The 26449-nt window shown below is 35.7% G+C and overlaps 1 protein-coding gene across 2 annotated transcripts in view; it reads right to left on the minus strand.

Annotated features, from left to right (window-relative positions):
* cep290 (centrosomal protein 290) overlaps window positions 1-26449 on the minus strand; it is a 70962-nt gene that overhangs the window by 9253 nt on the left and 35260 nt on the right. For both annotated transcript variants that reach the window (XM_031898900.1, XM_031898901.1), the window contains exons 27-44: window positions 25523-25728; window positions 24442-24593; window positions 23203-23314; window positions 22042-22497; window positions 20799-20963; window positions 15628-15735; window positions 15387-15521; window positions 13990-14256; window positions 12921-13028; window positions 11869-12068; window positions 10996-11209; window positions 9257-9394; window positions 7300-7521; window positions 6511-6636; window positions 6074-6219; window positions 4934-5089; window positions 3207-3330; window positions 607-732 (exon numbers count right to left, since the gene is read on the minus strand). In XM_031898900.1, the coding sequence (XP_031754760.1) occupies window positions 607-732; window positions 3207-3330; window positions 4934-5089; window positions 6074-6219; window positions 6511-6636; window positions 7300-7521; window positions 9257-9394; window positions 10996-11209; window positions 11869-12068; window positions 12921-13028; window positions 13990-14256; window positions 15387-15521; window positions 15628-15735; window positions 20799-20963; window positions 22042-22497; window positions 23203-23314; window positions 24442-24593; window positions 25523-25728 (3161 nt within the window). The remainder of the gene's footprint in view (window positions 1-606; window positions 733-3206; window positions 3331-4933; window positions 5090-6073; window positions 6220-6510; window positions 6637-7299; window positions 7522-9256; window positions 9395-10995; window positions 11210-11868; window positions 12069-12920; window positions 13029-13989; window positions 14257-15386; window positions 15522-15627; window positions 15736-20798; window positions 20964-22041; window positions 22498-23202; window positions 23315-24441; window positions 24594-25522; window positions 25729-26449) is intronic.

Consider the following 26449-nt stretch of genomic DNA (forward strand, 5'->3'; position numbering starts at 1 on the left):
TGTGACATGAAGAAGTCTATGGCAGGTAAATTCACATAAGAGAGACCCAACTGCTGTGTTCAGACAGCTACTGCCTACACAAAACGTCTTTTAAGAAAGAAAACAAAAACAGCTTTTTCATTAGAATAATACTTTTGTTATTTGTATTATGTTTCACTTGGCAGTTTTGAGGGAAGGTGTAACATTTTGTTGTCATAAACAACCTTAGCCCTTCGACAAATTATGGAACAACTGAAGATAAGGATGTATTTCTGCGTTTTGGAGGCAGGCAGACATAAGCCAGGAAACCGCATGCTTCTGCGTTCTTCTGGCCAACCTCTGCTTTGTGTAAGTGCGCTCAGGCCAATGCAAGTGGAGAAATAGCAGGGCATATTAGCTGAAAAAATGGTGCAAAAAGCTGTGAAAATAAATGGGAACTTTATCAAGCTGTGTTTTATTTTACGCTGTCTGAACACCAGATTTGATGCAGTTTTCTCCACCACTTTAGACCTTGTGTAAGTTCCAATTTAAGAAAAAACATGTGCAAAATTGTTCAATTTTTAATGTAAATGTGCGAATATCACAACATTTTTTATGCAAGAGCCATAAACATATTAGCTACTGTACCTTTAAACGAGGCAAGTCTTTGTTGGCCTGTTCCAAGTGGAACTGAAGTTCAACATTTTCAGAGGTTAATTTTAAATTTTCCTTTTCCAACTCTCTTGTTTGGTCATCTGATCCTAACCCTGAAGTCTTAAAATTAAAAAATATTGTTAATACCAGAAGACATGTTCATGATTTTTCCTGTTCCCTCACATTCCCAAACTGCTATTAATTTTAATAACTTAAAATAAAATATCTAATTAATACATACCTCAGGGTTTATATTCTAAAAGAGGAAAATACATGTTATATTTTGAAACATTAAAACACTCAAACTAAAACAGCACTATAATAAAGAAGCAATCATCTATATATTGTTGGTTGCTAATGACTAATCTATATCCACTCTTCAATACACAACATAAATAGAAGACTAAGATATAGTACTGGCTACAGGGAGGGGGCACACCTGAAGATGTTGTAATGATGATTCTAATTTAACAGTGTTGCTTTTTTGAAATGCAGTATCTTCAACTGACTGGTTTTCAGAGTTGGTATTGGCTTCATTAAAGGGCTTCTGGACTTGAGTTTCCGAGGTAAGATTGTGTCCAATAAGGGAATCTGATATAATTTTATTACAGTTCAAAGTATTAAGCTCTGTGCTCCCTTGCTCTGTAATATTTCCATGTATGCTCTGATGTTTGTTATTGGGGGTTTGCCTTTCATCTGCATTTTTAGCAGCACTATTTATTCTTTTTGATGTTATGTTAGAGGTGTCTTCTTCTCCACTGCTGGAATTAGATTCTTGTTCATCTGTAGCTGGTGAGCTTGCTGTGCATGCTGCACTACTCAGCCCCGGAGTAGCTGTTGTACTTAGAGGAAGAGAAGGTTTTGAAGCTGTTTCTTCACTTGCAGACACTGACAAATCAAATGATCTTGGGGTTGCTTCCCTGCTTTCAGCAACTGACTGATTACTTTCCAGTGTGGTTGCATCTATATAAATTACAGAACTATCTGGAATTTGTGTGACTTCTTTATATGTCAAAATTTCCTTCCTCGTATCTGTTATTTCTTGACTATTCATAACAGCTAACTGATTATTTTGAATCAATGTTGCTTTCCAATCCTCACAGGAGGAATTTTCCGGCTGTTTGTGAGTGTTCCCATCTCTCTGTATTTCTTCAGACTCTGCTCTGTAGTCAGATTGATTTAGGCCAAGAGAGGTCTGTACATTTGCCTCCAAATGAATACTATATGGTTTGGACAGAATTGTTTTGTTTTCTTTTAAACATTTTAAGATATTTCTTTTTTTATTGGGAAACACAGAACTTCTGTGTTTACTGGTTTCAGTCTCATAAAATGGAAGTGCCAAAAAAGGTTCATCTCCAGCTGCACTCTACAGACAGAGACAGCATAGTTGCATAGAAAAAAAGCATAAACAAATAATATGATAAACATTGCTATACTGTACTACAGCCACATTATATTTCTCTTTCTTTTTACGAACGTGTATTTAGAATTAATTATATGGTTATTTATAATAGGACATCATCAAGAGTAAGAATAATTCATAGGGCTCACATTGAAAACGTAATCATTTGTACTTTTTAAATTGACTTATGTTTATTTACGATATTACCCGTATATACTCGAGTATAAGCCGATCCGAATATAAGCTGAAGTACCTAAACTGGAAAAACCTATTGACTCGAGTATAAGCCTAGGGTGGGAAATGCAGCAGCTACTGCTAAGTTTTAATAATCAAAATAAATACCAATAAAATTACATTCATTGAGGCATCAGTGGGGTATATGTTTTTCAATATTTATTTCAAAGATAAACTAGCTCTGTAAGCGGAGAAGAGGGTCAACAAAAACAATATGAGTACTACCCCACGCTCATTGCACATTGGCAAACTGGCAGCAGACCCAGTCCCGGAGAGATGTAAGGGGAAATAAGTATTGCTAGTGGGAGCCTAGGCCAGGGCACTGGAGGGTCTGGTTGCAGGTGGCCTAATTTGCACACAAAGGAGAGAGGGTGCTAGTCTAGAGGGACCCATGGCACCCGACTCGAGTATAAGCCGAGGGTGACTTTCTTCAACACATTTTGGGTGCTGAAAAACTAGGCTTATACTCGAGTATATACAGTAATAGTTTTTGTAGGAATTTACCTAGTTATAAACATTTTTAAAAAACGTTCATGCTTGATATATTTGCAGCTGCTCTGCATTTCAGTTAGGCTGAAAATTTAGAATGATGGAAGTTCAAATTCACCCTGTCTCCTTATCCTTGGGGATAATATAAATGTGGCTAGAAAACACACCCCTTGTGTTTGCAGAACCACAGTTCGTAAGGTGAATCTGGGATGGAATAGGCAGCTAGATCAGGGCTGGGGTTTGACATGCCTGTACATGCAGTAAACTGGTACCTGATGATACTGACCATAGGGTGTGTGTTTTGTATGAATTTGACAATGATTTACATGTGAGGGACACATTTTTGTGTAAAGAAAGATATTGTTACCCCTTCAGGTACATTATAAAAAGGAAGCTAGCATGCTGGTAACACAAACCTTTTTATAATGTTCACAAAAAATATATAAGAATGGACATAAACAATACTTACAGAAGGCCTTGATGTGTTTTCCTGTGAAAGCTGTCTTTCCAGGGCTTGTAACTTTTCTTGCAAGAAGCGATTTTTTAAGTGCAAGTCATCAATCACAGAATCACGTGGCAATGCTTGTTTTGTCCTACAGCAAACACCATGCAAAGTTTTTATTTATCTTCATCCTAAACCTTTACTTACTGCTTTCACTCCTGCTCAGTCTTACATAGAATAGAAAGAACCTAGTAGTTTCAGTAAGTTCCCCTAGAACAGCATCACTTTCAGAACTTGAGCACCATGCATGACAAAAAAAATGTAATGAAGGGCACCACAATATTTTTAAATGTGTATGTTACTTGGATTCAGGATCACAAGGTTAATGAGAATAAATTGTTTCAGCCAGAATGCAGAGGTTATGCCTTCCTTGCCAAATACTATTTTGTTCATCCATGTGTAATATCTCTAATTATTTCAAGAGCCGCCTGCACTCCATTCTTCAGACATTAACCTGGCAAATTAATCCAGTGATGCATTAAAGCTGTTATTTCTAATCCTATTTCAACTAGAAAGGGTGATTTTTTTTTTTATCACACTGACAATTTAAGAGGATTTTGATTTAGGAAAGTTAGGAGAAAGAATATCATTTCCTTTCAGCTATTTAAAGGGCTGTAATGTGGCATTCATAGGAGAATGGAATTAAAGTGCCCGGTAATGAAGTCAGAAGAAAATAAACTGATATGTAATTATCAAAATCTGCCAACATATAGCAATCTTTAAAATTCATAGACCAGTAATTAGGGGCATTAGAACTATGGGTAATAGTAAGTCAATACTAGACCCCCAAATCAAATACATTTTTAGTTATGTAATATACAGGTCCTAGTAATGAACAGTAAGAATCAGCAAGCAGCTTTTACTGGTCACCAGGCTGAAGGCAAATATCTAACTGCTTGCTGTGAGTTATTAGACCTGGTGCAACCACAGTTCATTTTATGAATTTATTTCTTTAAAGTGATCTGGGGCTGAACGGATTTGAATAATTTGATTAACTGGCCTGGGCCATTATGCAACAAAATCCTGCTATATATTTAAAACATTGTAAAACCAAATCTTTCTGTACATTGTATAAATAATTATCACACAATTTCTGTCAGCAATCTCACTGAAACAAATTGTGTAGTGTTAATTCATGCGCAGCCTCTTAAAGACAATATGCAACATCTTGGAGCTGCAACTTTTCTTAGGGAAAGCAGAAATAAAATCTAACTTAGATAACTTAGAAAAAAATTGAAATAACACAAATGCAAATAATTAAGATGACAGAGAAGACAGAAAATAATATGATTACACATAATATAAAAGTTCCAGAACTAAATTTTGAGTTAAAAAGACCAGTTCATCACCATATAGACCTGTGATCCCCAACCAGTGGCTCATGAGCAACATGTTGCTCAAAAAACAAGATTTACTACCATATAAAGAAAAAACAAGATTTGCTACCATATAAAGCCTCCTGTAAGCTAATAGTGTGCATAGAGGCTGCCTAATAGCCAATCTTAGCCCTTATTTGGCACCTCCATGAACTTTTATGATGCTTTTGTTGCTCTCCAAGTCTTTTTACATTTGACTTTGGTCACGAGTAAGAAAGATTGGGGATCCCTTTTAGACTATACCATTCTCTAATGACCTAATCAGCCAAAGTCTTAAAAAAAGAATATACATTCAGTACCTATGATTAAATGACTTACTTCATGTGTTGAATTTCATTTTCTAATTCTTGGTTCTTCTTCCTAAGTTCCTCCACTTCTCTCTCTGATTCTGCAGTTCGTGCCCCAACTACCTGATCCACAGTTACACCACGAGATTTTAGCTTCTTTTGTAACATCAACTTTTCTTGTTCACCTCTGCAATACAATTATTTATTATACAACAGTTTTATTTCAAACTAATACAAAAAATGTACAAAAGGGTAGTTTGAAAGAAATACAGGAACATGCTTTACACCATTGTGCAAAATTATCCAGACACTTTTATTACAGTGTATGGTGTTTCCGTGAAACATATTGTACCATGAGTCTAAATATATCATTAAAGCATGTTTCATCTGGGTAGCTGCAAACTATTTATCACTACATACAGGGACAGGGTCTGATCAGGCAAGTGCTGAAAAGCCAGGGAAAATGCAAATAAGGTAGGAGGCCCAATTTCCATTAAAGGTGTTGTTCACCTTTAAGTTGATTTTTATTATGTTATAGAATGTCCTATTCCTATGTCCTTTGCAATTGGTCTTTCTTTTTTTTAATCGTTTGCCTTCCTCTTGTACATTTTCTAGCTTTTAAATAGGGGTTTCTGACACCGGCACCCAAGATATTATTACTCTGGGAGCTTACAATTGTATTACTGTTATTTTTGATCCTTATCTTTCTATTCATACCCCCACCTATTCATAGTCCAGTCTCTCATTTACATCAAAGCTCTGCTAAGGTGAACAAGACCCTCAGAGTGCTGCGCTAAATAACTGAAAAACCACAAACAATAAAAAATTAAAAACAACTGCAAATGGTCTAAATTACACTAAAAGTTAATTTATAGGTGAACTTTAAGCAGACCCAAGTCAGGCATGAGGTACTACTGTTCAGAGCTCTATTACAACAACAAATAAGCAAAAAAATTAAATAAATAAAAGACAAACTGTAAAATGTCCTACAAAATGTTCATTTGAAGATAAATTGCTTAGTGTACACATTTGACTTGGTTTGAGTGGTTTGCGAAAGTAAGATATCAGGTACATACTTTTATATAGCATTTTTGTAAATTAATAATTACATACCAAGAATTGCATAATTTGTCATTATAATGTCGTTACTGACTGAAGCAATGGAACTCACTTTGAGTAAAGGTCCTTTAAGGTTGTCAGTTGTTTTGTGAGAGAATCTACTTCCTTTTCCTTGTCCTTAAGTTTGCTTCGCATCCCTTCTATTTTTATTTGCCACTTTTTACTTTCTTCCCATCTTATAATTTCCTCTTTAGAGCTCTGCAATTGAAAACAGAGGTGGTTTTGTGGATGTTATGTTATATATTATATATATTGGTATATTTTCAAGATTCAGAAAGCATAAAAAAGTATTTGAATATTTAAATAAATACATATAGATTTTTTGCCTCAGATCCTTTTCACATCCTACATTTCATATTTTTTTTTAAATGTGACCATGTGCATATACAGTCATTTGTACGGTATCCTTCTGTTTGGCCTTTAGGTCAATTCATCAGATACCAAGGAGAACAATAGTGTACGGGCACTTTTATTATGGACACAACATACTTTGTCATCCCGAACAGGTTTCCTTTCAGCTTCTTCACTTTTCTTAGCTAATTCTGCTTCAAGCTTTTTAATTCTTCTCTGGAGATCTTCTGATGTATTGTGTTTATTGTGTAAATCAACTTTACCCTAGGAAATGCAACAACATTTAAAATGTTAGCTTTAGTCTACAAAATATCTACGGCTAATTATGCAGGGACAGATTTGAGTGCTGCTACTAGAAAACAGTGACAATCAAAATATCCCTGTGTGCCCGTCAGCACTTGTAATGTCTTTATATGACAAGCACCCCACCAGACACATGTGGAGAGGTAATAGGCAGCCCATCACACATCATTTTTGCATAGAAGTCCATGCAAAAAAACAAATTTAGCCATGTTTCACCCAGAATAATTATTTTTAATTACTTGGTTCTCAGTCGTAAGTTATGAATGAAAACACTTGTGTTGGAGGCCACCATAAGCCATAGGTGGTCTCCAGTTGTTTTCTAAGCGTCTGTACAAGACTTCATTTTAAACATCTTAATTTAAGAAAAAGTGGCTTGTCAAAACTGTACAGTTCGACCAAATATGTGGATGCCCAAATTTCAATGACTTGGTTAACCTATATGATTGCTTTCTCTACTTTTCCTAGGAGGGACAATGACAAGTGAAAAGTAGGGCATACCCAAATTTTGGGCCAGGGGCCACTTTCTAAAAAAAAAAACCCCTGAAAGTACATGTTAAAAGAGGGATGCTAGTGTCCTTAGGTTTTTTTTTTTTAAAAATCTTGCGTTTAAAGGGTTGCAGGTACCTGAAAATTAATTGTTAGATCTTTTATCCGTTTTTTAAGTTCTTCATTATCACGTTCCATTTCATCTTTGTCCTTCTGCAGCTTGCTAAGAGCTTTCTCTTTTCCACGCAAATCTTGGTTCAGGTTTTCAGCTTCCTCAATGAGGGCATTCTCTCTGGATTTGCTATTTTTCAGGGCCTCCTTAAGCTTTAGTTGCTGCTCATTTAATTTTTCAATTCGTGCCTGTAGAAGATAATATTGTTCCCCTTTACAATTAAATTTGCCCATTGAAAATATCACACAGGAATTAGGTTTCAGATTAAAACTTCTTTAATCAGCTTTTATGCTAAGAAAGGATAATGTAGTAAATTTACATCATTTACAAACCAGCCTTATCGCCATGGGACATCATTTGTAAGTAGCTGTTTAATGAAAGAATGTGCTCCAGATGAATTATTTATCTCCTGTTTTCATGTAAGAAATATCAATAATACAAATCACACCACAAAGGTTACTAAAAGTCTTTGCCCACAATCAATATAAACTCAAAAGGTTTCAAGACTACAAATAAAGCAGAAGTAATACATTTATTCTGTATACCGCAAAAATCTCTCTGGGGAAAAAAGAAGACAATAGTGCTCAATGCCAAATGATATTCCTATTCAAACTATGCAGCACAAATTTGGTGTTCATGAGTGCACAATACGCATAGTGCTAGTGTTTGGCAGTGATGCAAAGTAATTCTAATGATTGTAAATAACTTAAAAGAGGGAGGCACCGGCCCAGAGTAAAATATAAATGGGAAGCAAGCGGTCATTGATATCATTGATAATCTATACCAACCCTTAGTGAGTGTTAGAAACAAGCTCATACAATTCAAAATTATCCATCAAACGTACTTTACACCCTATAAATTGCACTCCATTGGAAGACTTGCCTCTCCCACTTGTTTGAGATGCAAGGCCCCCTCCGCTAACTTCTTCCACCTGATATGGGACTGCCCTGATACGCGGAAATTCTGGAGACAAATTGTGCACTTTATGGCCACAGAACTGTCGCTCCCTCAAGTCTATAACCCAACGACGTGCCTACTAGGCTTACTTGACTCCCTGGTGCCCAGAACATATACTAGATGCCTTATGAGACTGCTTTTCTTCTACGCCAAAAAGACTATAGCCATTCACTGGATGGGCCCAACCCCACCAACACTTGCCAAGTGGATTGTCCTGATTAACTCACAGTTACAGTTATACAAACTCACCTATCTAGCCAGAGGCTGCATAAACAAGTTCGAATGTGTCTGGTCCCCATGGCTCGAATCCCCAGCAACAACCACGGAATGAAGAATGTGATCGTCCAGCTCCCTTTCCCCTTCCCCTCTTTCCTATATCCCTCTAAACTTTCCAGTTAAAAATTAAAATCAATAAAAATACTTTAAAAAAAAAAAAAAAAAAAAAAAAAAAAGAGGGAGGCACATTTTTCATAATATAAAGAAATAAAATAGATTAAAAAAAACATTTAATCTGTGTCTTAGGCACTGATTCTCATATATATATTACCTTGCTATAAATTAATGGTAGGCTGGAAATATGGAAGGCCAAAATGGGGCTAAAAGAGCTCTGTAATAGACAACCTTTACAATGGTGCCCTAATGAAGTGCCATTTGCCATAAAACCAGCAATGATAACCAGGCAACCTCAGTGTACAAGAAAGATTTCTAACACAAAGTAATAAGGATTCTTTTCTTATCCTATTCAAGTTTTTCATGAGCCAAGATAACATATATTTTCATTGTAGAAATATGTGCTGGGATGTACTTGGACAAGTTAAGTTTTTTTTTTTTTATGAGTATACATGGTCAAGTTACATTTTTGGTTGTTACATTATTTCTGGGGGTTAAGCTCTAATTTTTATTCCCACTATATTATTTGTAGTGAAAATTATTTCTCACGTTACAATGTAAGATAATAGTATTTACCTTTAAATCTTTCGTTTCTTTGTCTACAATTTGTTGAACATTTATATTCTCTTCCTTTTGTGCTGCAGCAGCAATAATATGTTGTTCTGCTTGGGAGGTCATCTCTGCCCTAAGGGTCAGAAGAGCTTTACTTAAAGCCTGTAGAAGAAACCATCGTAATTAGCACATTAGGTTGAATGGTTAACAGTAGACTGTTTATCACTTCAATTAAACATTATATTAACCGTGAAGTAAGAATTTTAATACCTAGATTAACCAAGCTAAAGATCAAAATGAAAAATAAAATTAGAATAAAATACAAATTAAACCAGCGACTACTTTCTACTTTGCTCTTTTTCTACTGTTCACTAGCAGGGGGCAAACATAAGGTATGTTTCCAATAGTAGCTTGGTGCATTTATTGCCCAATATATAGGTAAGAGGTACAGTTTTTATTCCTGACCCATTATCCACCAGATACAGAACATATGATTCTCTGCACAGGTAGAATACAAAGGATGGTTGTGCAAACAATACAGGGCAAAGAGGTGCTGGTGTATACCTACCCAATCAGAGTAACATAAGACTTTCCACAAACTACTTGAAAACAATTAATACTTCTTGTGCTCTTGAACAGTAGGCAGGTGGCAATGATTAGTGGATTTTTTTTTTTTTTTTGGCCTGTGTCAAGTAGCAGCAGGCAAAACCACAAGAACTGACCTTTGCTTTGTAATTCTCAAAAACAACAAAATGAAAGTTTATCGTGACTTTTAATTATTAAAGGACTAAATATTTATACTTTTTAACTGTTCCTCAGCGTATAAACCCCATTGAAGTGTGCTGAGTTAGAACACACTTGTGAATATTCCCGAAACAAAGGCTAAAAGCCAACTACCAAATGATTTTTAATGTGATATGTTTCTCTTTTGAAATTAAGTTCATGCATGAACTACAAAGAGCTCCCAGTTATTGGCAAGAATCTAATCCCCAGTCTCATTAATAGGAAATTAATTAAGTTAAACTTCAGCTGATTAATATAGAAATGTACCTTAGACAAGTTACAGATACTCCTGCATAATAAGTACCATGTCTGATACAACAGATAATTTGAGGGGCACGGCCAGTGGAGAGGGCCCAAACTCCAGGATAATGCCTTCTTAAGTGTTTATGTTAAGTTGCAAACTTCATGACTAGTTAACAACAGGCTGTATTTGAAGTTATCACTAATGAACCTTATAAATCAGCCCAAACACATTCTAAATTTGTTCGTATGCAGGTCTGGTGACTGGTGGCACACTTTATGACTAAATGTAAGTTGGTCTGCTCATGCTGCTCGAACAACCTCAACCTTTCTGAGAAAGCTTTTTATTAGATATTGGAACCCTGTTGGTATGATTTGTTGCAGTTTAGCCACAAGGACATAGTAAGGTTGGATGCTGATATTGTGGTCTCAGGTCTAGCTTGCAGTTGGGTTGGGGTCAGTGTTCTGTTCTGGCCAGCCATGTTCATCCACTCCCAACTAGGCAAACCCAAACTGTACCCACCTAGTTTGTGGACTGGGGTCATGGAATGCTTATTAATGCTATTGTGTGCTGTAGCCTTAATGAAGGTTTCCAACGGAACCAAGGGCTCTAGCCCCAACCATGAAAGACAGTTCCAGACCAATATTCCTCTCCAATAATGTTTACAGTACATACATCATCTATTAATCTATTATCTTATTAATAGTCTTTAAAAAAAATCCATAGATTTACAATATACCTGTTGCTGTTTTTCCTTAAGTGCTACTTGGTTTTTCAGACGTTCCACAAGATTCTTCATAGTTGATGTTGGAGCTCGGGTATTCGCCTCTTTTTGAGCCTCCAGTTCAGTGTTAAGATAATTAATTTCTTTCTCTGTTTCAGCAATACGAGCTCTTAAATCTTCAGCATCGTTCTTCAGTTTTTTAATCTCCACAATGTGCTTCTCTTCAAGCCTGTTATTTATACATAAAATAGATATATTGATAGAACAATATAACATAAGTTAAGCAACTTATCACCGATTTCAAGTAACAAATTTCAAGTAACCTTTTTCACCGGCTACGTAACCAACATGAGAAACAGGTTCAAAAACTTCATAATTATGTATAATGTTTCTCTGTCTCTAGTAGCTACATTTATTTAGTATCTGTATTTATTAACCACAGTAGCTCTGGTTATGCAAAAGCACAATTCACTAATAAAAAATCATTTTAAAGGCTTAATCTTGAAAAAAATGTAAAAAAAGGTTTTGATGGAATTCTTTAAAACTACTTGAGACCGCAGATATCTGCAGAAAAGCAGAAAAGGCTGACTGCTACAGTATTTTCTTGTAGCCTAAAAAAAAAAATTCAAGGCTCATTTTCTGTAGAACAATAAAGTCGTAAGGCCACAAGCTGTAGGTCTATTCTATGTTTAGAATCTAGTTTACACAAAATTGATCCCTTTAAATCTAGTTTGTTACACGTCAAACAAAACAAATATTAATAAAACATATATTGTATTGATAAGTGATAAAAGTAAGGTCAAACCTGCACTGACTGCTCACACCACATTTGCTGAAAGGACTGCTGTATATTTTCTAAAAAATTTACAGAATTAATACGATATAGACCTGGTTTTGCTGTTTTCAAATTCATTGACTTTTGCTATCGTGATCTGTTTCTGCTTCTCCAGCTCCGATGTTGCTTTCCTCAGCTGGTTGGACAGGGAAGCCAGTGAGTTTTCTTGTTCAGCAACTGTCTGTTCCATTTCAGCCAAACGAATTAAATTTGCACTTGATGGAATTTGGAGTGAAGGTTTTTTCATGAACTCCTACAATGTACAACAGCAGAAGGTATGAAGGTTATGGGGTCTTAATGGCCTTAAAGAGGTTGGGTCGGCTGACTTTACTGTTAATAGTTAATACTTTATACATAATACAAGTCAAAAGAATCCAATACTTCTAGAGAAAACATAGAGAGTCATAGTGATTACCACTGTTTACCACTGCAGAGAATATTAAAATAAAACATCTATCTAACCATTAACCAAAATCAAACTCTGAAAAGATTAAAATTTCAGTGAATTAACTTAGTTTTGATCTTTAAATATAAATATATATATATATATATATTAAATAATGTACCCTCTATCGTATATTATTATGTGATATTATAAGTCACAGAGGAGTGTCATGACCTTATAAAATCACAAAGCGAAGGCCGGTTAACCTCATATTTTACAACAGGGGGTACATTATTTATTATAATACACAATTTTCAGTGAGTCATGTGACGGAAATTACATCACTAAGCTCATTTATAAGCTCCAATTATAAAGATACAATTTACAGGATATTCATGACTCTTGTGTATTATATCAGGATATATGATCACTTTATTGCAACCAAATTTCATCAAGATTTAAAAGTAATAATGCATTTTACTATTTTTTTTATTTTTGATAGATATAAACTTTTATCTGTGTGTTGCAATTATAGATATATGACATCCTAATGTTAAACAGAATTGAAAATATATATAATAAGTGCCATTGCTTATATTTTACATTATAACAGAACATTTGAAAACTTTTAAATCTGAATTCTGTTAAGATAAGTACAAGACTAAAAAAAAGGAAAAATACACTGTCTCTTTTTGAAAAAAAAAACATTAAAATACTTACTTTAGCAGCTTCTTTAAAATTGTTAATGGAAGTATCTGAATAGAAATTCAGTTTATGATGCAATTCTTTAAGGTCTTCTGCATGCTTCTTTGTAACTTCTTCTTGCTCCTAATGTAAAAATTTAAAAAAAAATATTCTAATATTATATAAATAGAACATTTTATTAAACTAATATACTACCATAATACTGAGCAGGACATGATGAAGCTCTGAAAGTATGAGAGAAGTATTGCTACTGCCTTTACTGCTGGACCTCAGTATACATTTAACACTGAATGCTGAAGTAGGTGAGTCTACTCTAGTCAAGACTTGCTAAAAAGCCTAAAGCTGGACATACCCTAATAGATCTGCTTGTTTAACAATGTTGAAAAAATGAGTTAAATCATGCTGATCCAGTTGTTTGACGCAAGGACTACATAAAAAGTTATACATTTCTGTCTATTTAGATTTGTATTTATTTATTTTACAGAGGGGTGCACAGGATTTAAAGAAATGTGTTTCTCTGTAAAATCTTCATTGGACCCAAAGTCAAAACAAGTGTGGGAGTAACTCTCCGTCCTAATCCAAAGTAAGGTACCTGACTTCACATTTGTTTGAGATGACCACATGCCGTACTAGCTTTCAAAACAGTATAAATGTATAATGTACAGTAAACAGTACAAAATTTACAATGCTTAAAGTAAAAAAATTTCTACGAATTAAGGTTCATAATATGTTAATATTAATAATAATATAAGATCATATAAAAATGTACAGTAGTGCTATATACATACATATTTTCATTTATTAGAACTTGCAACAGATGTAATATCTACAAAACTACAACATGTTAGCAGTCCCTAAGAGATGAAAAACTGCATCTAGCTGCTTTGTGTGCAGTATGTCATTCATATTTTATTAGAACACATGCTGAAGGCTACAGCATAAAAATCTTCCTGTTAATTAAGATACAGGATTGACGCATTTATATACGATAAATAAGATGAATTTTTCTTTTAAAAGAACTGCAGCACATATAACTGCAGTATCAATCACTCTATCAATAACACGACATTTTTGCTTTGAATACCTCTCTTGCTTTAGCCAGAAGATGTTGATATTTCTTTAGCATTTCTTCCTTTTGATTCAGTCTTGCTTGCATGTTGGCAACAGTTTGATGAGCAACTTTCAAAGCTTGATGCTGTTCTGAATCTTCCTTTATTTGATTTAGGTTAGACAGAAGTGTTTCTTTTGCTGCTGTCGCAGGCAGCTGAAGCCGTAATTCATTGATCACTCTGTCTCGGCTCAAAATATTATTTTCAGCTGTCCTCAACAATGAATCTTTCTCCTTTAGTTTCTTAAAGTAAAAGCAACACTTCTTTAAAAAAAATCCCATTAGGAGCCTACTAAATGTGTACCATGTGAACGGGTGTGTAAAGATGGTAAAACCTGTTCTATTGCAGAGCTTCTATTTACCCACAAAACCTATAGGCATTAATGTAATATCCAACACCATTAGAGAGTATATAAATTAATTACACCCGCAAACCTTGAAATTTCCCTATCCCTATAGGAAAAATTAATATTCTGCTTAAAAGTCAAGTTAATACAATGATTTGAAACTGCATTTGCAACCATAGTGTTCTCCAAACGGCAACAGTCAGCAATCATTCAAAAGCATATACTATGTTTACACAGATTTTATAGCTTTCAAAAAAGACTTGTTTAATGCTCCAGATGTAAAATATTGGTTAACCATATACCCCTCTGTTGGATTGTATTTACAAAGCTGATCATGAACATGCCACTTACATTCTGATTCTGAACTCTGATTGTGTTGCCATTTTGTCTCAGTGATTGAATAGCAAGGGCAGTCATTTAAACTGTCTATGCCTGAAGCATTTTTTTTAGTGTTTTAAAGAAATAACAGTTATACTTAGGATCAAAATGAAAAGAAAATAGTGATTCAGTTTTAAATGATTTGGCACCAAGTTCCAAGATCCATGCAGCACACTATACATCTTATTCTTAGCTGAAGGCTGTCAGTAAGAGGGTGATGACGCAAGCTTTAACAACAAAAGCCTAACATTCCATGCCCACAATATGCAGAAGGAAACAGCTCATCATACAGCATATTTTATTTAGTGATGCCTGGGTAAAAAAAAAAAAAAGCCATTCTCAGGGGTGTTCCAGCACCTAGTGCCACCCTGAGGCAACCTATCGGATGCACCCCCCCCCCGCCCCATTTGCCACCCCTGGTAACTTCAGGGATGCAGCTGCCTGAGGCAACTTGACTCATGGGAACAGCGTTCCTGGCCATTCAAATGATTATACTGGAACCAAAATATTACAACCAATATAGGCAAAAAAGTAACATACTGCCCTTGTTCTTTATTAACTATTAACTATTATTAATTAGAGTTATGTGCAGATACAACTTGAAACTGGCATTGACACAGAGATCAAAATAGCAATTAATTCACTTACCTCTTCTAATGTTCTACATACAGATTTTGTTTCCACAACAGCCTTTACATGCTCTTTTATTTTTCTTAGTGCAATTTCAAGTTGTTCAGGTAAAGGTAAATTAGAGTCAGGAACTTCTCCAGTTGCCTCTTCAAACTAAGATATATTACAATAAATGTTAATTTATTTTTGCAATATAATTCTAAGAAATTTATGCTCCCTGACCCCAGCCTGGGTTGGGTTTCAGTAAGATTAGATGTACCTTTTGAGCTGCACTTAGCACTTCATTTTGCTGGTGCTCATACATGTCAAGCTGTCGTTCTAGCTCAACTTCTCTCTGATCCCAAGACATTTGCCTTTCTTCATGAAACTTCAAGAAGATATAAATACAATATCACACAATATGCAAATTATAAAGAAACAATGATATGTGAAGATGTGAAGCTTATTCTACTAAAACAATGCAAGGTTAGGAAAACTGTTGAAATGAGATTCTCTTTTAAAAGGAAACACAGATTTTATGTATAATTCTTTTCATGTGAAGCACCAATTCCAGTCACTGCATGTGCCATCTGTAAGTGTTCGCTGGATAATCCAAAATGCCACCTTTCTTCATTTGACTTCACAGCAATAATCAAAAAGAGCAATGTAAATATGCAGAGAATGCACTTAAACATATAAATGAATTAGAAAAACCCTGTGACATTTTGCTTTGAATCCTATTCTCACTATCTGGGCAATAATTTTTTTCTCACTAATAGTAAGCTCTATTGAGCAGATATCACATTTCTGCCCTGGGATATCACTGGCATGCATTGCAGACAAATTGGCACAGATTGAAATTCACATTGTTAGTGTAGTATAAATCTAATTACACTTGCTTGTACATATTTTATATAAACAACTTCCTCTTGTTATAAGTAGCCCTGCAGGACATGTTGGCACTTTATAAACACTTAATAATAATAATAATAAGCAGCAGAACTATGATTTATTGGTATTCGTGTTTGTGACTGCTGCATGGTTTCATTTTAAAACCCTCATCAATAATTATACCAAGTTACAGATTTTGCACAACTGACAGACATTTTGAATGTCAGTTTTGCAAAAGTTTTACACTTTAAAAATATAAGACTATAGAGCCATGTAAGAAAACATACATTTCCAAAAGTACATAAAAAAAATAATAAAAAGTGTAACTATTACTTGATAAAACAGTTAAAGAACTTGCAAAAAAACAGCTACTTTTATATGATCTCTTATTTGTATAGTGTCAACATATGTATATTATATGTTCATAATATTAACAACAGTCTCTGCTCCATTGGGGCTTGTAACCAAAGGTCCCTATTACACAATACTGATATCACTTAAAGGCATGATCACTCATGGAAAAAAATAATCCCAAGTCGTTTACTTTAAGGTCCCTCTTTGCTAAATAAATAAATCTGTTCTAAACAGCTTTTCATCTGGTCTTTAGTATTTATTTATGGTTTTTAAATTATAACTCTTTATCTTTATTCTTATATTGAATTGATATATAGGATTATATAGGATATATTATATATATATATATATATATATATATATATATAAATAATAATATGTGTACTCTTACTGTAAAATATAAGAGGAGATGGTCAAACAGGAGCTCTGTTACCATATAAAAGCTCAAAGCCAAGGCTTTTATACAGATCATGTTACTCTGAGGTATATTTTCATATCCTTATACAGGTAAGGGATCTCATATCTGGAAACTCGTTACAAAGAAAGTTCTGAATTATGGAAAGGCCATCTCCCACAGATTCATTTTTATTCAAATAATTCAATATTAAATATATATTATTTATATTCAAATGTACTTGATCCCAACTAAGATATAATTAATCTTTATTGGAGGCAAACAATCCTATTGTGTTTAATGAATGTTTAAATTATATTTTATTAAACGTAAGGTATGGAGATCCAAACTACTGAAAGATCCTTTAACTAGAAAACCAGGACCTCAAATATTCTGGATAAGAGGTCCCATACCTGTATTTTACAACAGGAAGAACATTATTTTTATGACACAGAAGTTTCAGTGAATCATATGACACAGATGACATCAGTGAGCAACAATTATAGGGATATATTTTACAGGATACTCATGGCTCTTTTGTAGAATATTAATGTTCAAACTGTCAGCTATTTATCTTCCATTTTGATTTCCCAATTGCTGCTTGGATGTTAGTGTAATAATGCCCCAACTACCAAATAGTCAAATGCATAGTTACATATAATTACATAGATGCATAGGGATGCATAGTCCACAAAGTTCAACCCTTCAAAGTAAACCCAGCAATAGCTGCAATAAAAAATAAATAAAACAAAATAAAATGATAAAGACCAAATGCAAGCTGTACACTCAAAAGTAGATCTACGTCTACTATTAGTAGCTCATATTACTTAATTTCATGAAAATATGTTCCTGTATGTAAAGTACACTCATTTGCTTGTACATTAAAATATATGTGATGCATTGTGCAAGCAATAAATTGTGCCAATGTATAGCGCAAAGTATACCTTTTTAACAGACCACTTTTGTGAAGTTTAATACAAAAATATGCAAAACTGAATTTTAATAGATGCCAGCTGTAGAAATACTATTTTAAATATTATGTGCACATTTATTTTTTGCATTTTTATCTGATTCCTCAAGGATGAGAGTATTCACCTTTGGAAGAAAATCAGTTAATCATGTTTGAAAATATATAAATCATCAACTCCTACTGGAAATGTCAGGAACATTTTCTAAGCTGGACAAAAATGCTGATAACTACCATATAGACAAGTTGTTCTAAAATAAAGATGACATTTATGTAAAACTGTCAGTGTAAATGTCACTGCCATTGTAACAGTTTGATTCCCAGTGCCGCCTTCCTCACTGACCTTTCTCTCCTTGCCTATTTCCCACAAGTCAGGGAAAATATCACTGAGGTCACTCTACCATGAGCATACATAAATTACCAACCAGGTATATGATTTTAAACAAGATAGGTAAAAATATATTTGTAACCCTATTTTGGCTACTGTTGTACTTTTAACACACAATCACCTGCGTGTGGCGCTACAGGAGCCCTGAGCCCCCACTTATTATGGGGGACAGGTTAGATATACATGAATGGCGTGCCTCCACCCAGGGTAGGTATAGGTTGAATTATATGTCTCCTCCCTGGGAAAACTCTGTGATGTCCTCCTTGGACAAGGACTCCCTGCAACTCCCAGTACCTTGCCCCTCCCTTGGGATAGCCGCTTACCAGGCAGAGGATGAGGATCCTCAGTATATGAACAGCCAAGACACCAGTTATGATATTGAAACAGATGAACTTGCTTTATTGATGCAGGCAGAACTTTCAGAGGATGTCACACAGATGGCTCAAGTTACACTCTCTCTCTTTGGGCTACCCCCGGTACTCTCGCCATATGATCCCACCTAGGAACTCAGCCCAGTCCACGCGTAGGGTCCCTTCACTGGGAACACTCCCACGTGCTGACTTGGCTCCTCTTGCTAAACACTACAGGTCCTGAACTCCAGCCATGAATGCTGGGGGGTCTTAACCCCTCTCTCTCCTGTTGGGGCTATCTCTGCCCATTCTCTCTAGCCTGCCTGTCACTCCTAGAGTGACCTATTACAGTACCTCCTGTACTAGAACACAAGCCTGTTGTACACCTCTTTACAAGAGGCAGTCCCAGGACTAAAGGTGGCCATACACGGGCCGACTATAGCTGCCGATATCGGTCCCTTGGACCAATTCGGCAGCTAATCGGCCCGTGTATGGGGAGAGCAGAGCGGCCTGGCCGACCGATATCTGGCCTGAAATTGGCCAGATCTCGATCGGCCAGGTTAGAAAATCTGGTCGGATCGGGGACCGCATCGGCTCGTTGATGCGGTCCCCGATCCGACTGCCCCATTGCCGCCCACATAATCCGATCGTCTGGCCCCAGGGCCAAACGATCGGTTTATTATTTTTTTTACCTAAATGGTCCCCGATATCGCCCACCCGTAGGTGGGGATATCGGGGGAAGATCCGCTCGCTTGGCGACATCGCCAAGCGAGCGGATCTGCTCGTGTATGGCCACCTTAAGACCTAACTGAACATGGCTGAATGCCCTTTTATACTTTTAGCACAGCGCCATCTAGCGGTTGCTGTTAACTTGCAGGGAAACTCCCTTTTAGCACACAATCATCTGGCGGCCCGCGACCCCCCTCTGTGTGGCCCCCCACCTGTCTGGCTGCTTTAATGGCTTACTCTTGTGTAAGCTTTAAATGGTATCAGTACTGTGATTAACTGCCCCCCCCCCCCCCCCTGCATGGTTCACACCTCAGATTCAGGCTGTAAACCCTCTGTATTGTTTAAAAATATAATCCCCTGTGTTGTTCACACCTTTTAATCTCTGCATTGTTCACCCCCTGCAGTGTTCACACCTCAGGCTCAGACTGTAATCACCCACATTGCTCCCCTGTTCACACCTCCGGAGCAGTAGAAACCCACAAATAATCCCTTCACCATACAAAAAGAAGATATACTGAGGTAGTACTGCAATTAAAAAGTTTTTTAATATATAGTTATTGTGCAGACTGTAGGAGCAGTGCCAGCATTGTGTCAATGTATGCTGCCTGTGTGTGCCATACAGCATAGGGCAAGCAGAGTATGGCACACACAGGCAGGGTAGGGCAGGTAGAGTATGGCACACAGGCAGGGTAGGGCAGGCAGAGTATGGCACACACAGGCAGCATAGGGCAGGCAGAGTATGGCACACACAGGCAGGGTAGGGCAGGCAGAGTATGGCACACACAGGCCAAGTATGGCACAAACCAGCCAAGAATGGCGCACACAGTCAAAGTATGGCACACGCAGGCAGGGTAGGGAAGGCAGAGTATGGCACACACAGGCAGGGTAGGGAAGGCAGAGTATGGCAGGTTTTTGCTGTACTACAAACATTAATATGGGTATGGTCATGTGATAACACGGGTGCGGTTTCAAGTGGGTGCGGTTTCAAAAAGGGGAGTGGTCAAAACTGGCTTCCATTATCGGCCCTCCACCTCGTAGGTCGGAAAAATTCCGGCCCTCGGTACCACAGAAGTTGGACAGCACTGATCTAGGTGTCCAAATCACATAAGACCACCCTCATGGTGCCTTTCTAAAGGGGAACTTCTAAAGGGGAACTCATCCCGAAGGGGCCTAATTCTTTGGGGTCCCTATATATTGTTTTGGGAAGCATTTTGTTACGTGCATTTTCTATAAAGGGGCTGTTATTTTCAATATTTTAACTGTTTTAATACTTACAGTAATGTTACTAGAACTGTATTACAACATCAATTCAATGAAATGATTGCTCTGCTAGTTACTGTTTTTTTTTTTTTTTTTTTTTTCAAAAAACATTACATACCTTCCCCTGCTGAACAAGGTCTTCTTCTAGTATACTGATTGTGCGTTCTTGCTCTGAGATCATATTATTCAAATATTTGATTTCTTCCTTCTTCTGACTTAGTTCACGACTCAGTTTTAAATCCTGCAAGCGCAATTCTTCTATCCTTCTGTGCCATTCAGTAACCTGTTAAAAGCCATTTCATGTTTTAAAGGTTTGAAAGTATACACATCATTGCTACACACAAGAAACAATTTTTCAAAGTGCGTCAGCCTCCCAATAAAATATCTTTTGTTCCTTAAGCCACCTAGTGCGGACCTTTATATATATATATATATATATATATATATATATATATATATATATATATATATATATATCATGCTGTTAATACATGTGTTGATAGCATAAAAGTTTTAAAAAATACTCTATTTTTTAATATAAATATATATATATTTATTAATATAATCTTAATTTCCCAGGGTGTCACAGCCATCTGACTTTGACAAACTTCAGTCTCTCTTCTCTTTACTACTACACTGCAAATTGGAGTGATATCACTACCTCCCTTTCCAACACAGCAGCAATCAGCAAAACAATGGAAAGGTAACAAGATAGCAGCCACTTGACACAATGCACTGAGATGGCTATAGGGATGCCACTTTTCAGTGGGTGTAAAATCGCCTCATCAATTTTGGAAAGTTCTGCCCCGGTTTCCAAATTTGAAAAACAAGGCAGGCAGTTTTGACCCAGACATCGCTTTCAAAAACTGTGCTGTCCGGGTCAAAACTGGACAGGTTGCAACCCTAGATGGCTGTCTACACACCAATATTAAAACTTAATATAAATACAACAGAATTCCTTTTAACTTCCATTGAAGTTAAAGCCATTGAAAAATTGTAATAAATGTATATTAGTAAGTTGCTTAGAATTATGCTTTCTTTTTATAAAGCAAAATTATATATTTTGGGGTTGTCATGCCCTTTAACAAATATACAGGCAGTGAGTCAAACAGAAATTGCAATCATTGTGTCTGTCATTGTACAGTGAGACTGTCATTGAATTATATTGCTGGCCCTAAATGGGCTTACATTTGAGATATCTGACTGTTCAGCGGGAGGTAAGTGCAAAAGTAATATACTATGCACACCCATTGGTAAAAATGTACCCAGTTTTTATTGTGATGATGGTTTGCTTCTTAAAAGTCTTTACATAAATAATTTGTAGTAACATTATAAGGTGTTAAGCGACATGATTAACATACCTTTTGAGCTCCCCTGGCATCTTTCAGGGTGCTGATTAGTTCTTCTAAACCTTTCAGCTTTAGTTCTAGTTCCACTGAATGGTTCTCTGCCTCTCTGCGCTCTTGCTGAACACGCTCCATTTCATGAATGGTTTTCAACTTGTCATTTTGCAGCTGCATCATTGTTTTAGAAAATTTTTCCTGCTGTGCCAATGGAAGGGCACCACTGAACTGTCGCCTCAAAGAGTGAACAGTTTGACGGAGGTGTTTGGCTCGGTTTCTACCTTCCATACGGGCATAATATAATGCTTGATCTTTATCATCAATCTTCTGTTCTAAACGTAAATTGTATGCCTCCATTTTGCGTAGTTTAGCTGTAGCAGCTTCCAGCTTGCCCACTGCTGTAGACTCACTGATCTGAAGAGCTACAATTTGTTGGTGTAATTTGGCAATTAGTGCTTTTTCATCAGACTGATCCTGTATCAAACAAAAGAGAGTTAAGATTATAAATAAGCAAGCAAATGCAGAAATGTACATTGACCTAATAAAATATAACATGATAATGATACAAACAAACATAGACAGTGCACAGTATAAAAAAAAGTACAACATGATAACTTATTGAATGATGTGCAAGGGAATGGAGAAGGTGAATTTTAAAAGATGAGATGTTTTTTAAGATTACATGTTGGAAAGTTGAGTGATGCTTTAAACTGATGGGTTTGGACACAGCCCCATGGAATCAGCCCATACTGAATAAAGTCTAAAACATAATGCTAGTCCTGTCACTTACAAATGTCAGACATTATTAGAGCCAGCATCACTACCAAGAACTACCATATCTTGGCTACTAAATCCATCACTAGCTAAAAAGAGACAGGAAATCTATGACTGATGAGCAGCTACAAATGTACAAAAAGGATAGGCAGGACATTTCACTGGTTTGCCAAGGGGCTGATTATTTATATTATTTAAGCAAGGGGACTGATGAATCGTTTAATCGTTTTCTCAAATATTATTAAAACCAAACATGTACATACATATTGTAATATTGTAGATCTTGTTTTTTCCCTTAAAGGGTACCTATCACCCCTTTACTGTTTCCCCCACCAGAGGTGAGACCTGTGGCTTTAAAAAAAAAAAAGAAACTTTCATGACTGGTTTTATTATTAAAGGCCATACTTGATAATCCAAAATTTGCTTTCGCATGGACTCCACTTCCTTCTCTCTTGATTGCTGACGACTTGCTAATGCTGAAACTTGCATTTTGGCTATATCTGAAACATTACGTAACCTAAAAGAAATTGGGAGAAAACATCTGAGAAAAGTCCAAATGTTCTTAAATGTCATTTACAAATCTTAGAAGGGCACTGGCACCATTTTTATAGCCATCAAGATGTCATCAACAACTGATTTCCCTGAGAAGACTTATTTTTACTTCAAATATACCAGATTTCAGAGGTACAGTGATCCGACCTTGTAGACAAATTTACTGGAATTGCAGTTTCTAGGGTGCAGTAACATCTTAGTGAGTAGTGACAGTAACTTGGGCAGCAGTATCGCTAAAAATTCAACTACACTTATTTTCTAGAAATTAGGTCCTTCGTAAAACATCCTGATGGCTTTTCAAAAGGTTTCAGGGACCCATAAATAATGAGAGCTTACAAATTTATATTATTAATTTAACGGCATTCATTGGATTTTGGAAGAATAAAAATAAATGGTGTATTATGTTTCGGAAAAATGAAGCTGCCATTTTAATGATATTCCTCATTATGAATTATTATTATTATTATTATTATTATTATTAAGAATACATAAATTCAGTGACACTACTGACTGTTTGACTTCATGAACAACAGGCAAAGGTTGCTAGGAGGCAGTTACAATGCTTACATAACACAATTAAATTGCATTTGCATGGTTATCATGTCTCTGATTACATACAGTGGTATGTTGCTTATTATTTGAACCAGACAGTCTATATAAGCCTATTTTTATTAACATTTACAAGGTATGTTGGTTTTTATGTTCACCAGATTTCACCTTGAATGACAAGCTGATTCCAGCAGAAGTCTGATATTAAGGCACAACTGCCAAACAGCACACTTAAAATGTTAGCATCAGAAAAAATGATTATGTTAAACAAGTTTAATTAGTAACAATTAGGATCTCTAAAATAACTAAAAGAAAATAGCAAAAAATTGAATGTTAGTTATAGGGATGCACTAAATTCACTATTTTTGGATTCGCCCAAACCCTGAATCCTTCATGAAAGATTTGGCCAAATACCGAAGCAAATCTGAATTTGCATATTCAAAAAAGGCTAAGGAAGGGTCAAAGAGAAAAATCTTGGCTGAATCACGAACCAAATTCTGGATTTGGTGCAACCCTAGTTATTTGTAGTTAAAAAAAACCTACTTGGACATCTCAGCCTTTAATTCTGCTTCAGTCTTCTCCAGTTCCATGATTCTTTTCCTATCTGCGTCAGACACTGCTTTACTTACGCTATTGGCCAGATCATCTCTTAAAGCCTGTTCAACTTTTTGTGCTTCCAAGTTGATTTTAGTAAGCTGAGAAAACACAGGCAATGCACAGTCATAATTATTTTATTTTCTAAAATGAAAACTATATGGCAGAGCCTTACCTTTTTTGCAGTCATGAAAAAGAAGTAATATGAAGCCAGGATTAAACTAATCTACCTAAAAAATGTATTAAATGGAATGGAGGTATGGACATTAGATGTGACCTGAATGATTTTGACGTTATAAACACTATAAGTAACCCCATGCTTAGAGCCAGATTGTTTGTTAAAGGAACAGAAACATAAAAAAATGTAAAGTGTTTTAAAGTAACAGTAATAATGTAATAGTGGAAACGTAATAGTAATATTGTTGTTCTGCACTGGTAAAAATGGTGTGTTTGCTTTAGAAACATTAATGTAGTGTAGATAAACAAGCTGTTGTGTAGTCATGGGGGCAGATGAAATAGGGCAAATAGCAGATAACTTCTTTAAAACACATTCTACAGAGCTTATCTGCTATCTACTGTAAAACTTGTGCCTTTTTCAGACTGAATGGTTGCCCTCTTGGCTACACAGTGTTTACATCAACTGGATTAGCATTTCTGAAGCAGACATACAACTCTTACCAGTGCCAGGTACAGGCAAAAGTAAATTCAATTTAAAATACTTTTAAAACACATTCATTTTTGGCGTTCCTGTGCTTTTATACCATTATACCTATGCCCCTTTTAATCATTCTTAATTGTGAAAAGGCTTTAACCTAATAATTTTGTCACCATAACATACGAGTACTCTTTTGATCTCCCACAAAGTTTAGATGAACAATGCCAGCCATGTGAACACATCACATTCAGATGTGATAATAACAAAAAACAGCCATGCAAGCACATATTTCTTTTGAAGCATGCTGGCTAAGACAATAAAAAAAGATCAAGCAGTGAGATAGGAGGTCAAAATCAAATTTCTGCTAAATATTACCTCTGCAAATTTGGTCTCAAGTTCAAAATTCCGCTCCTCTAATTGAGTTAAAGTGGTTCTCAGATGTTCATACATCTTCTGCGAATGCTCAGCCCTTTGCCTTTCATTTAACTCCTTCATTTCCAGCATGGTTATTTTCTTAGATATTGAAACGATTTCGTTATTGGTAATGGCTTTGGTTGCTTTATCCATTGCAGGATTACCATCTAAAAGAAATATTTGAAAAGAAAATACATTTGTAACAACAATTGTCAGCTGTCATTGACATGGCATTCCTCCATAACTCTAAAAAGGAAAATGTATCTAGTGTCATGAAGTTGCTAAAAGGCTACAATAATTTAGATCAACATGTTTAACAATCAGGGAGACCACAACAGACCTTATAATTTCCTTCCAAATCCATGATTTTTCAATTAATCCAAAAACATATATCTACAAAACATGTTGTTGAATTGTATGTTAAACACAAACCCTCACTTTCATATTTAAAAGTATTAACCATTGTCAAAATAGACTGTGGACTGTGGACATTTCTCTTAATTTGTCCAGTACAACAAAGTTTTTCATTTTAATTTGTCCAAATTCCTAAATTCTTAGTATTAAAAAAATAAATAAATTCATTTCTCAATGCTCAAAAATATTTTACAATATTTGACATTATATTACTATTCTTATGCATATAAAATATATATTAAAATATGCAAAAGCTCTGTGCATGTGTCCAAAACGTTTGTATGTGTATGTGTTCACAGTATGCATATGCAGAATGTGTGGGCATATAAATGTTATGTGTAGGCATGCCTCCTGCAGTATATGCATGCAGGTGTTCAAATGTGGGTGCTTATGTCCAAATGAGTTTCACGCGTTGGATATGTGTAGGCCATGTGGAAGAAAACAATAATGTATTAAGAATATAAAGATTTGTCC

Source organism: Xenopus tropicalis, chromosome 3, assembly GCF_000004195.4.
Source record: "Xenopus tropicalis strain Nigerian chromosome 3, UCB_Xtro_10.0, whole genome shotgun sequence".
Lineage (NCBI taxonomy): Eukaryota > Metazoa > Chordata > Amphibia > Anura > Pipidae > Xenopus > Xenopus tropicalis.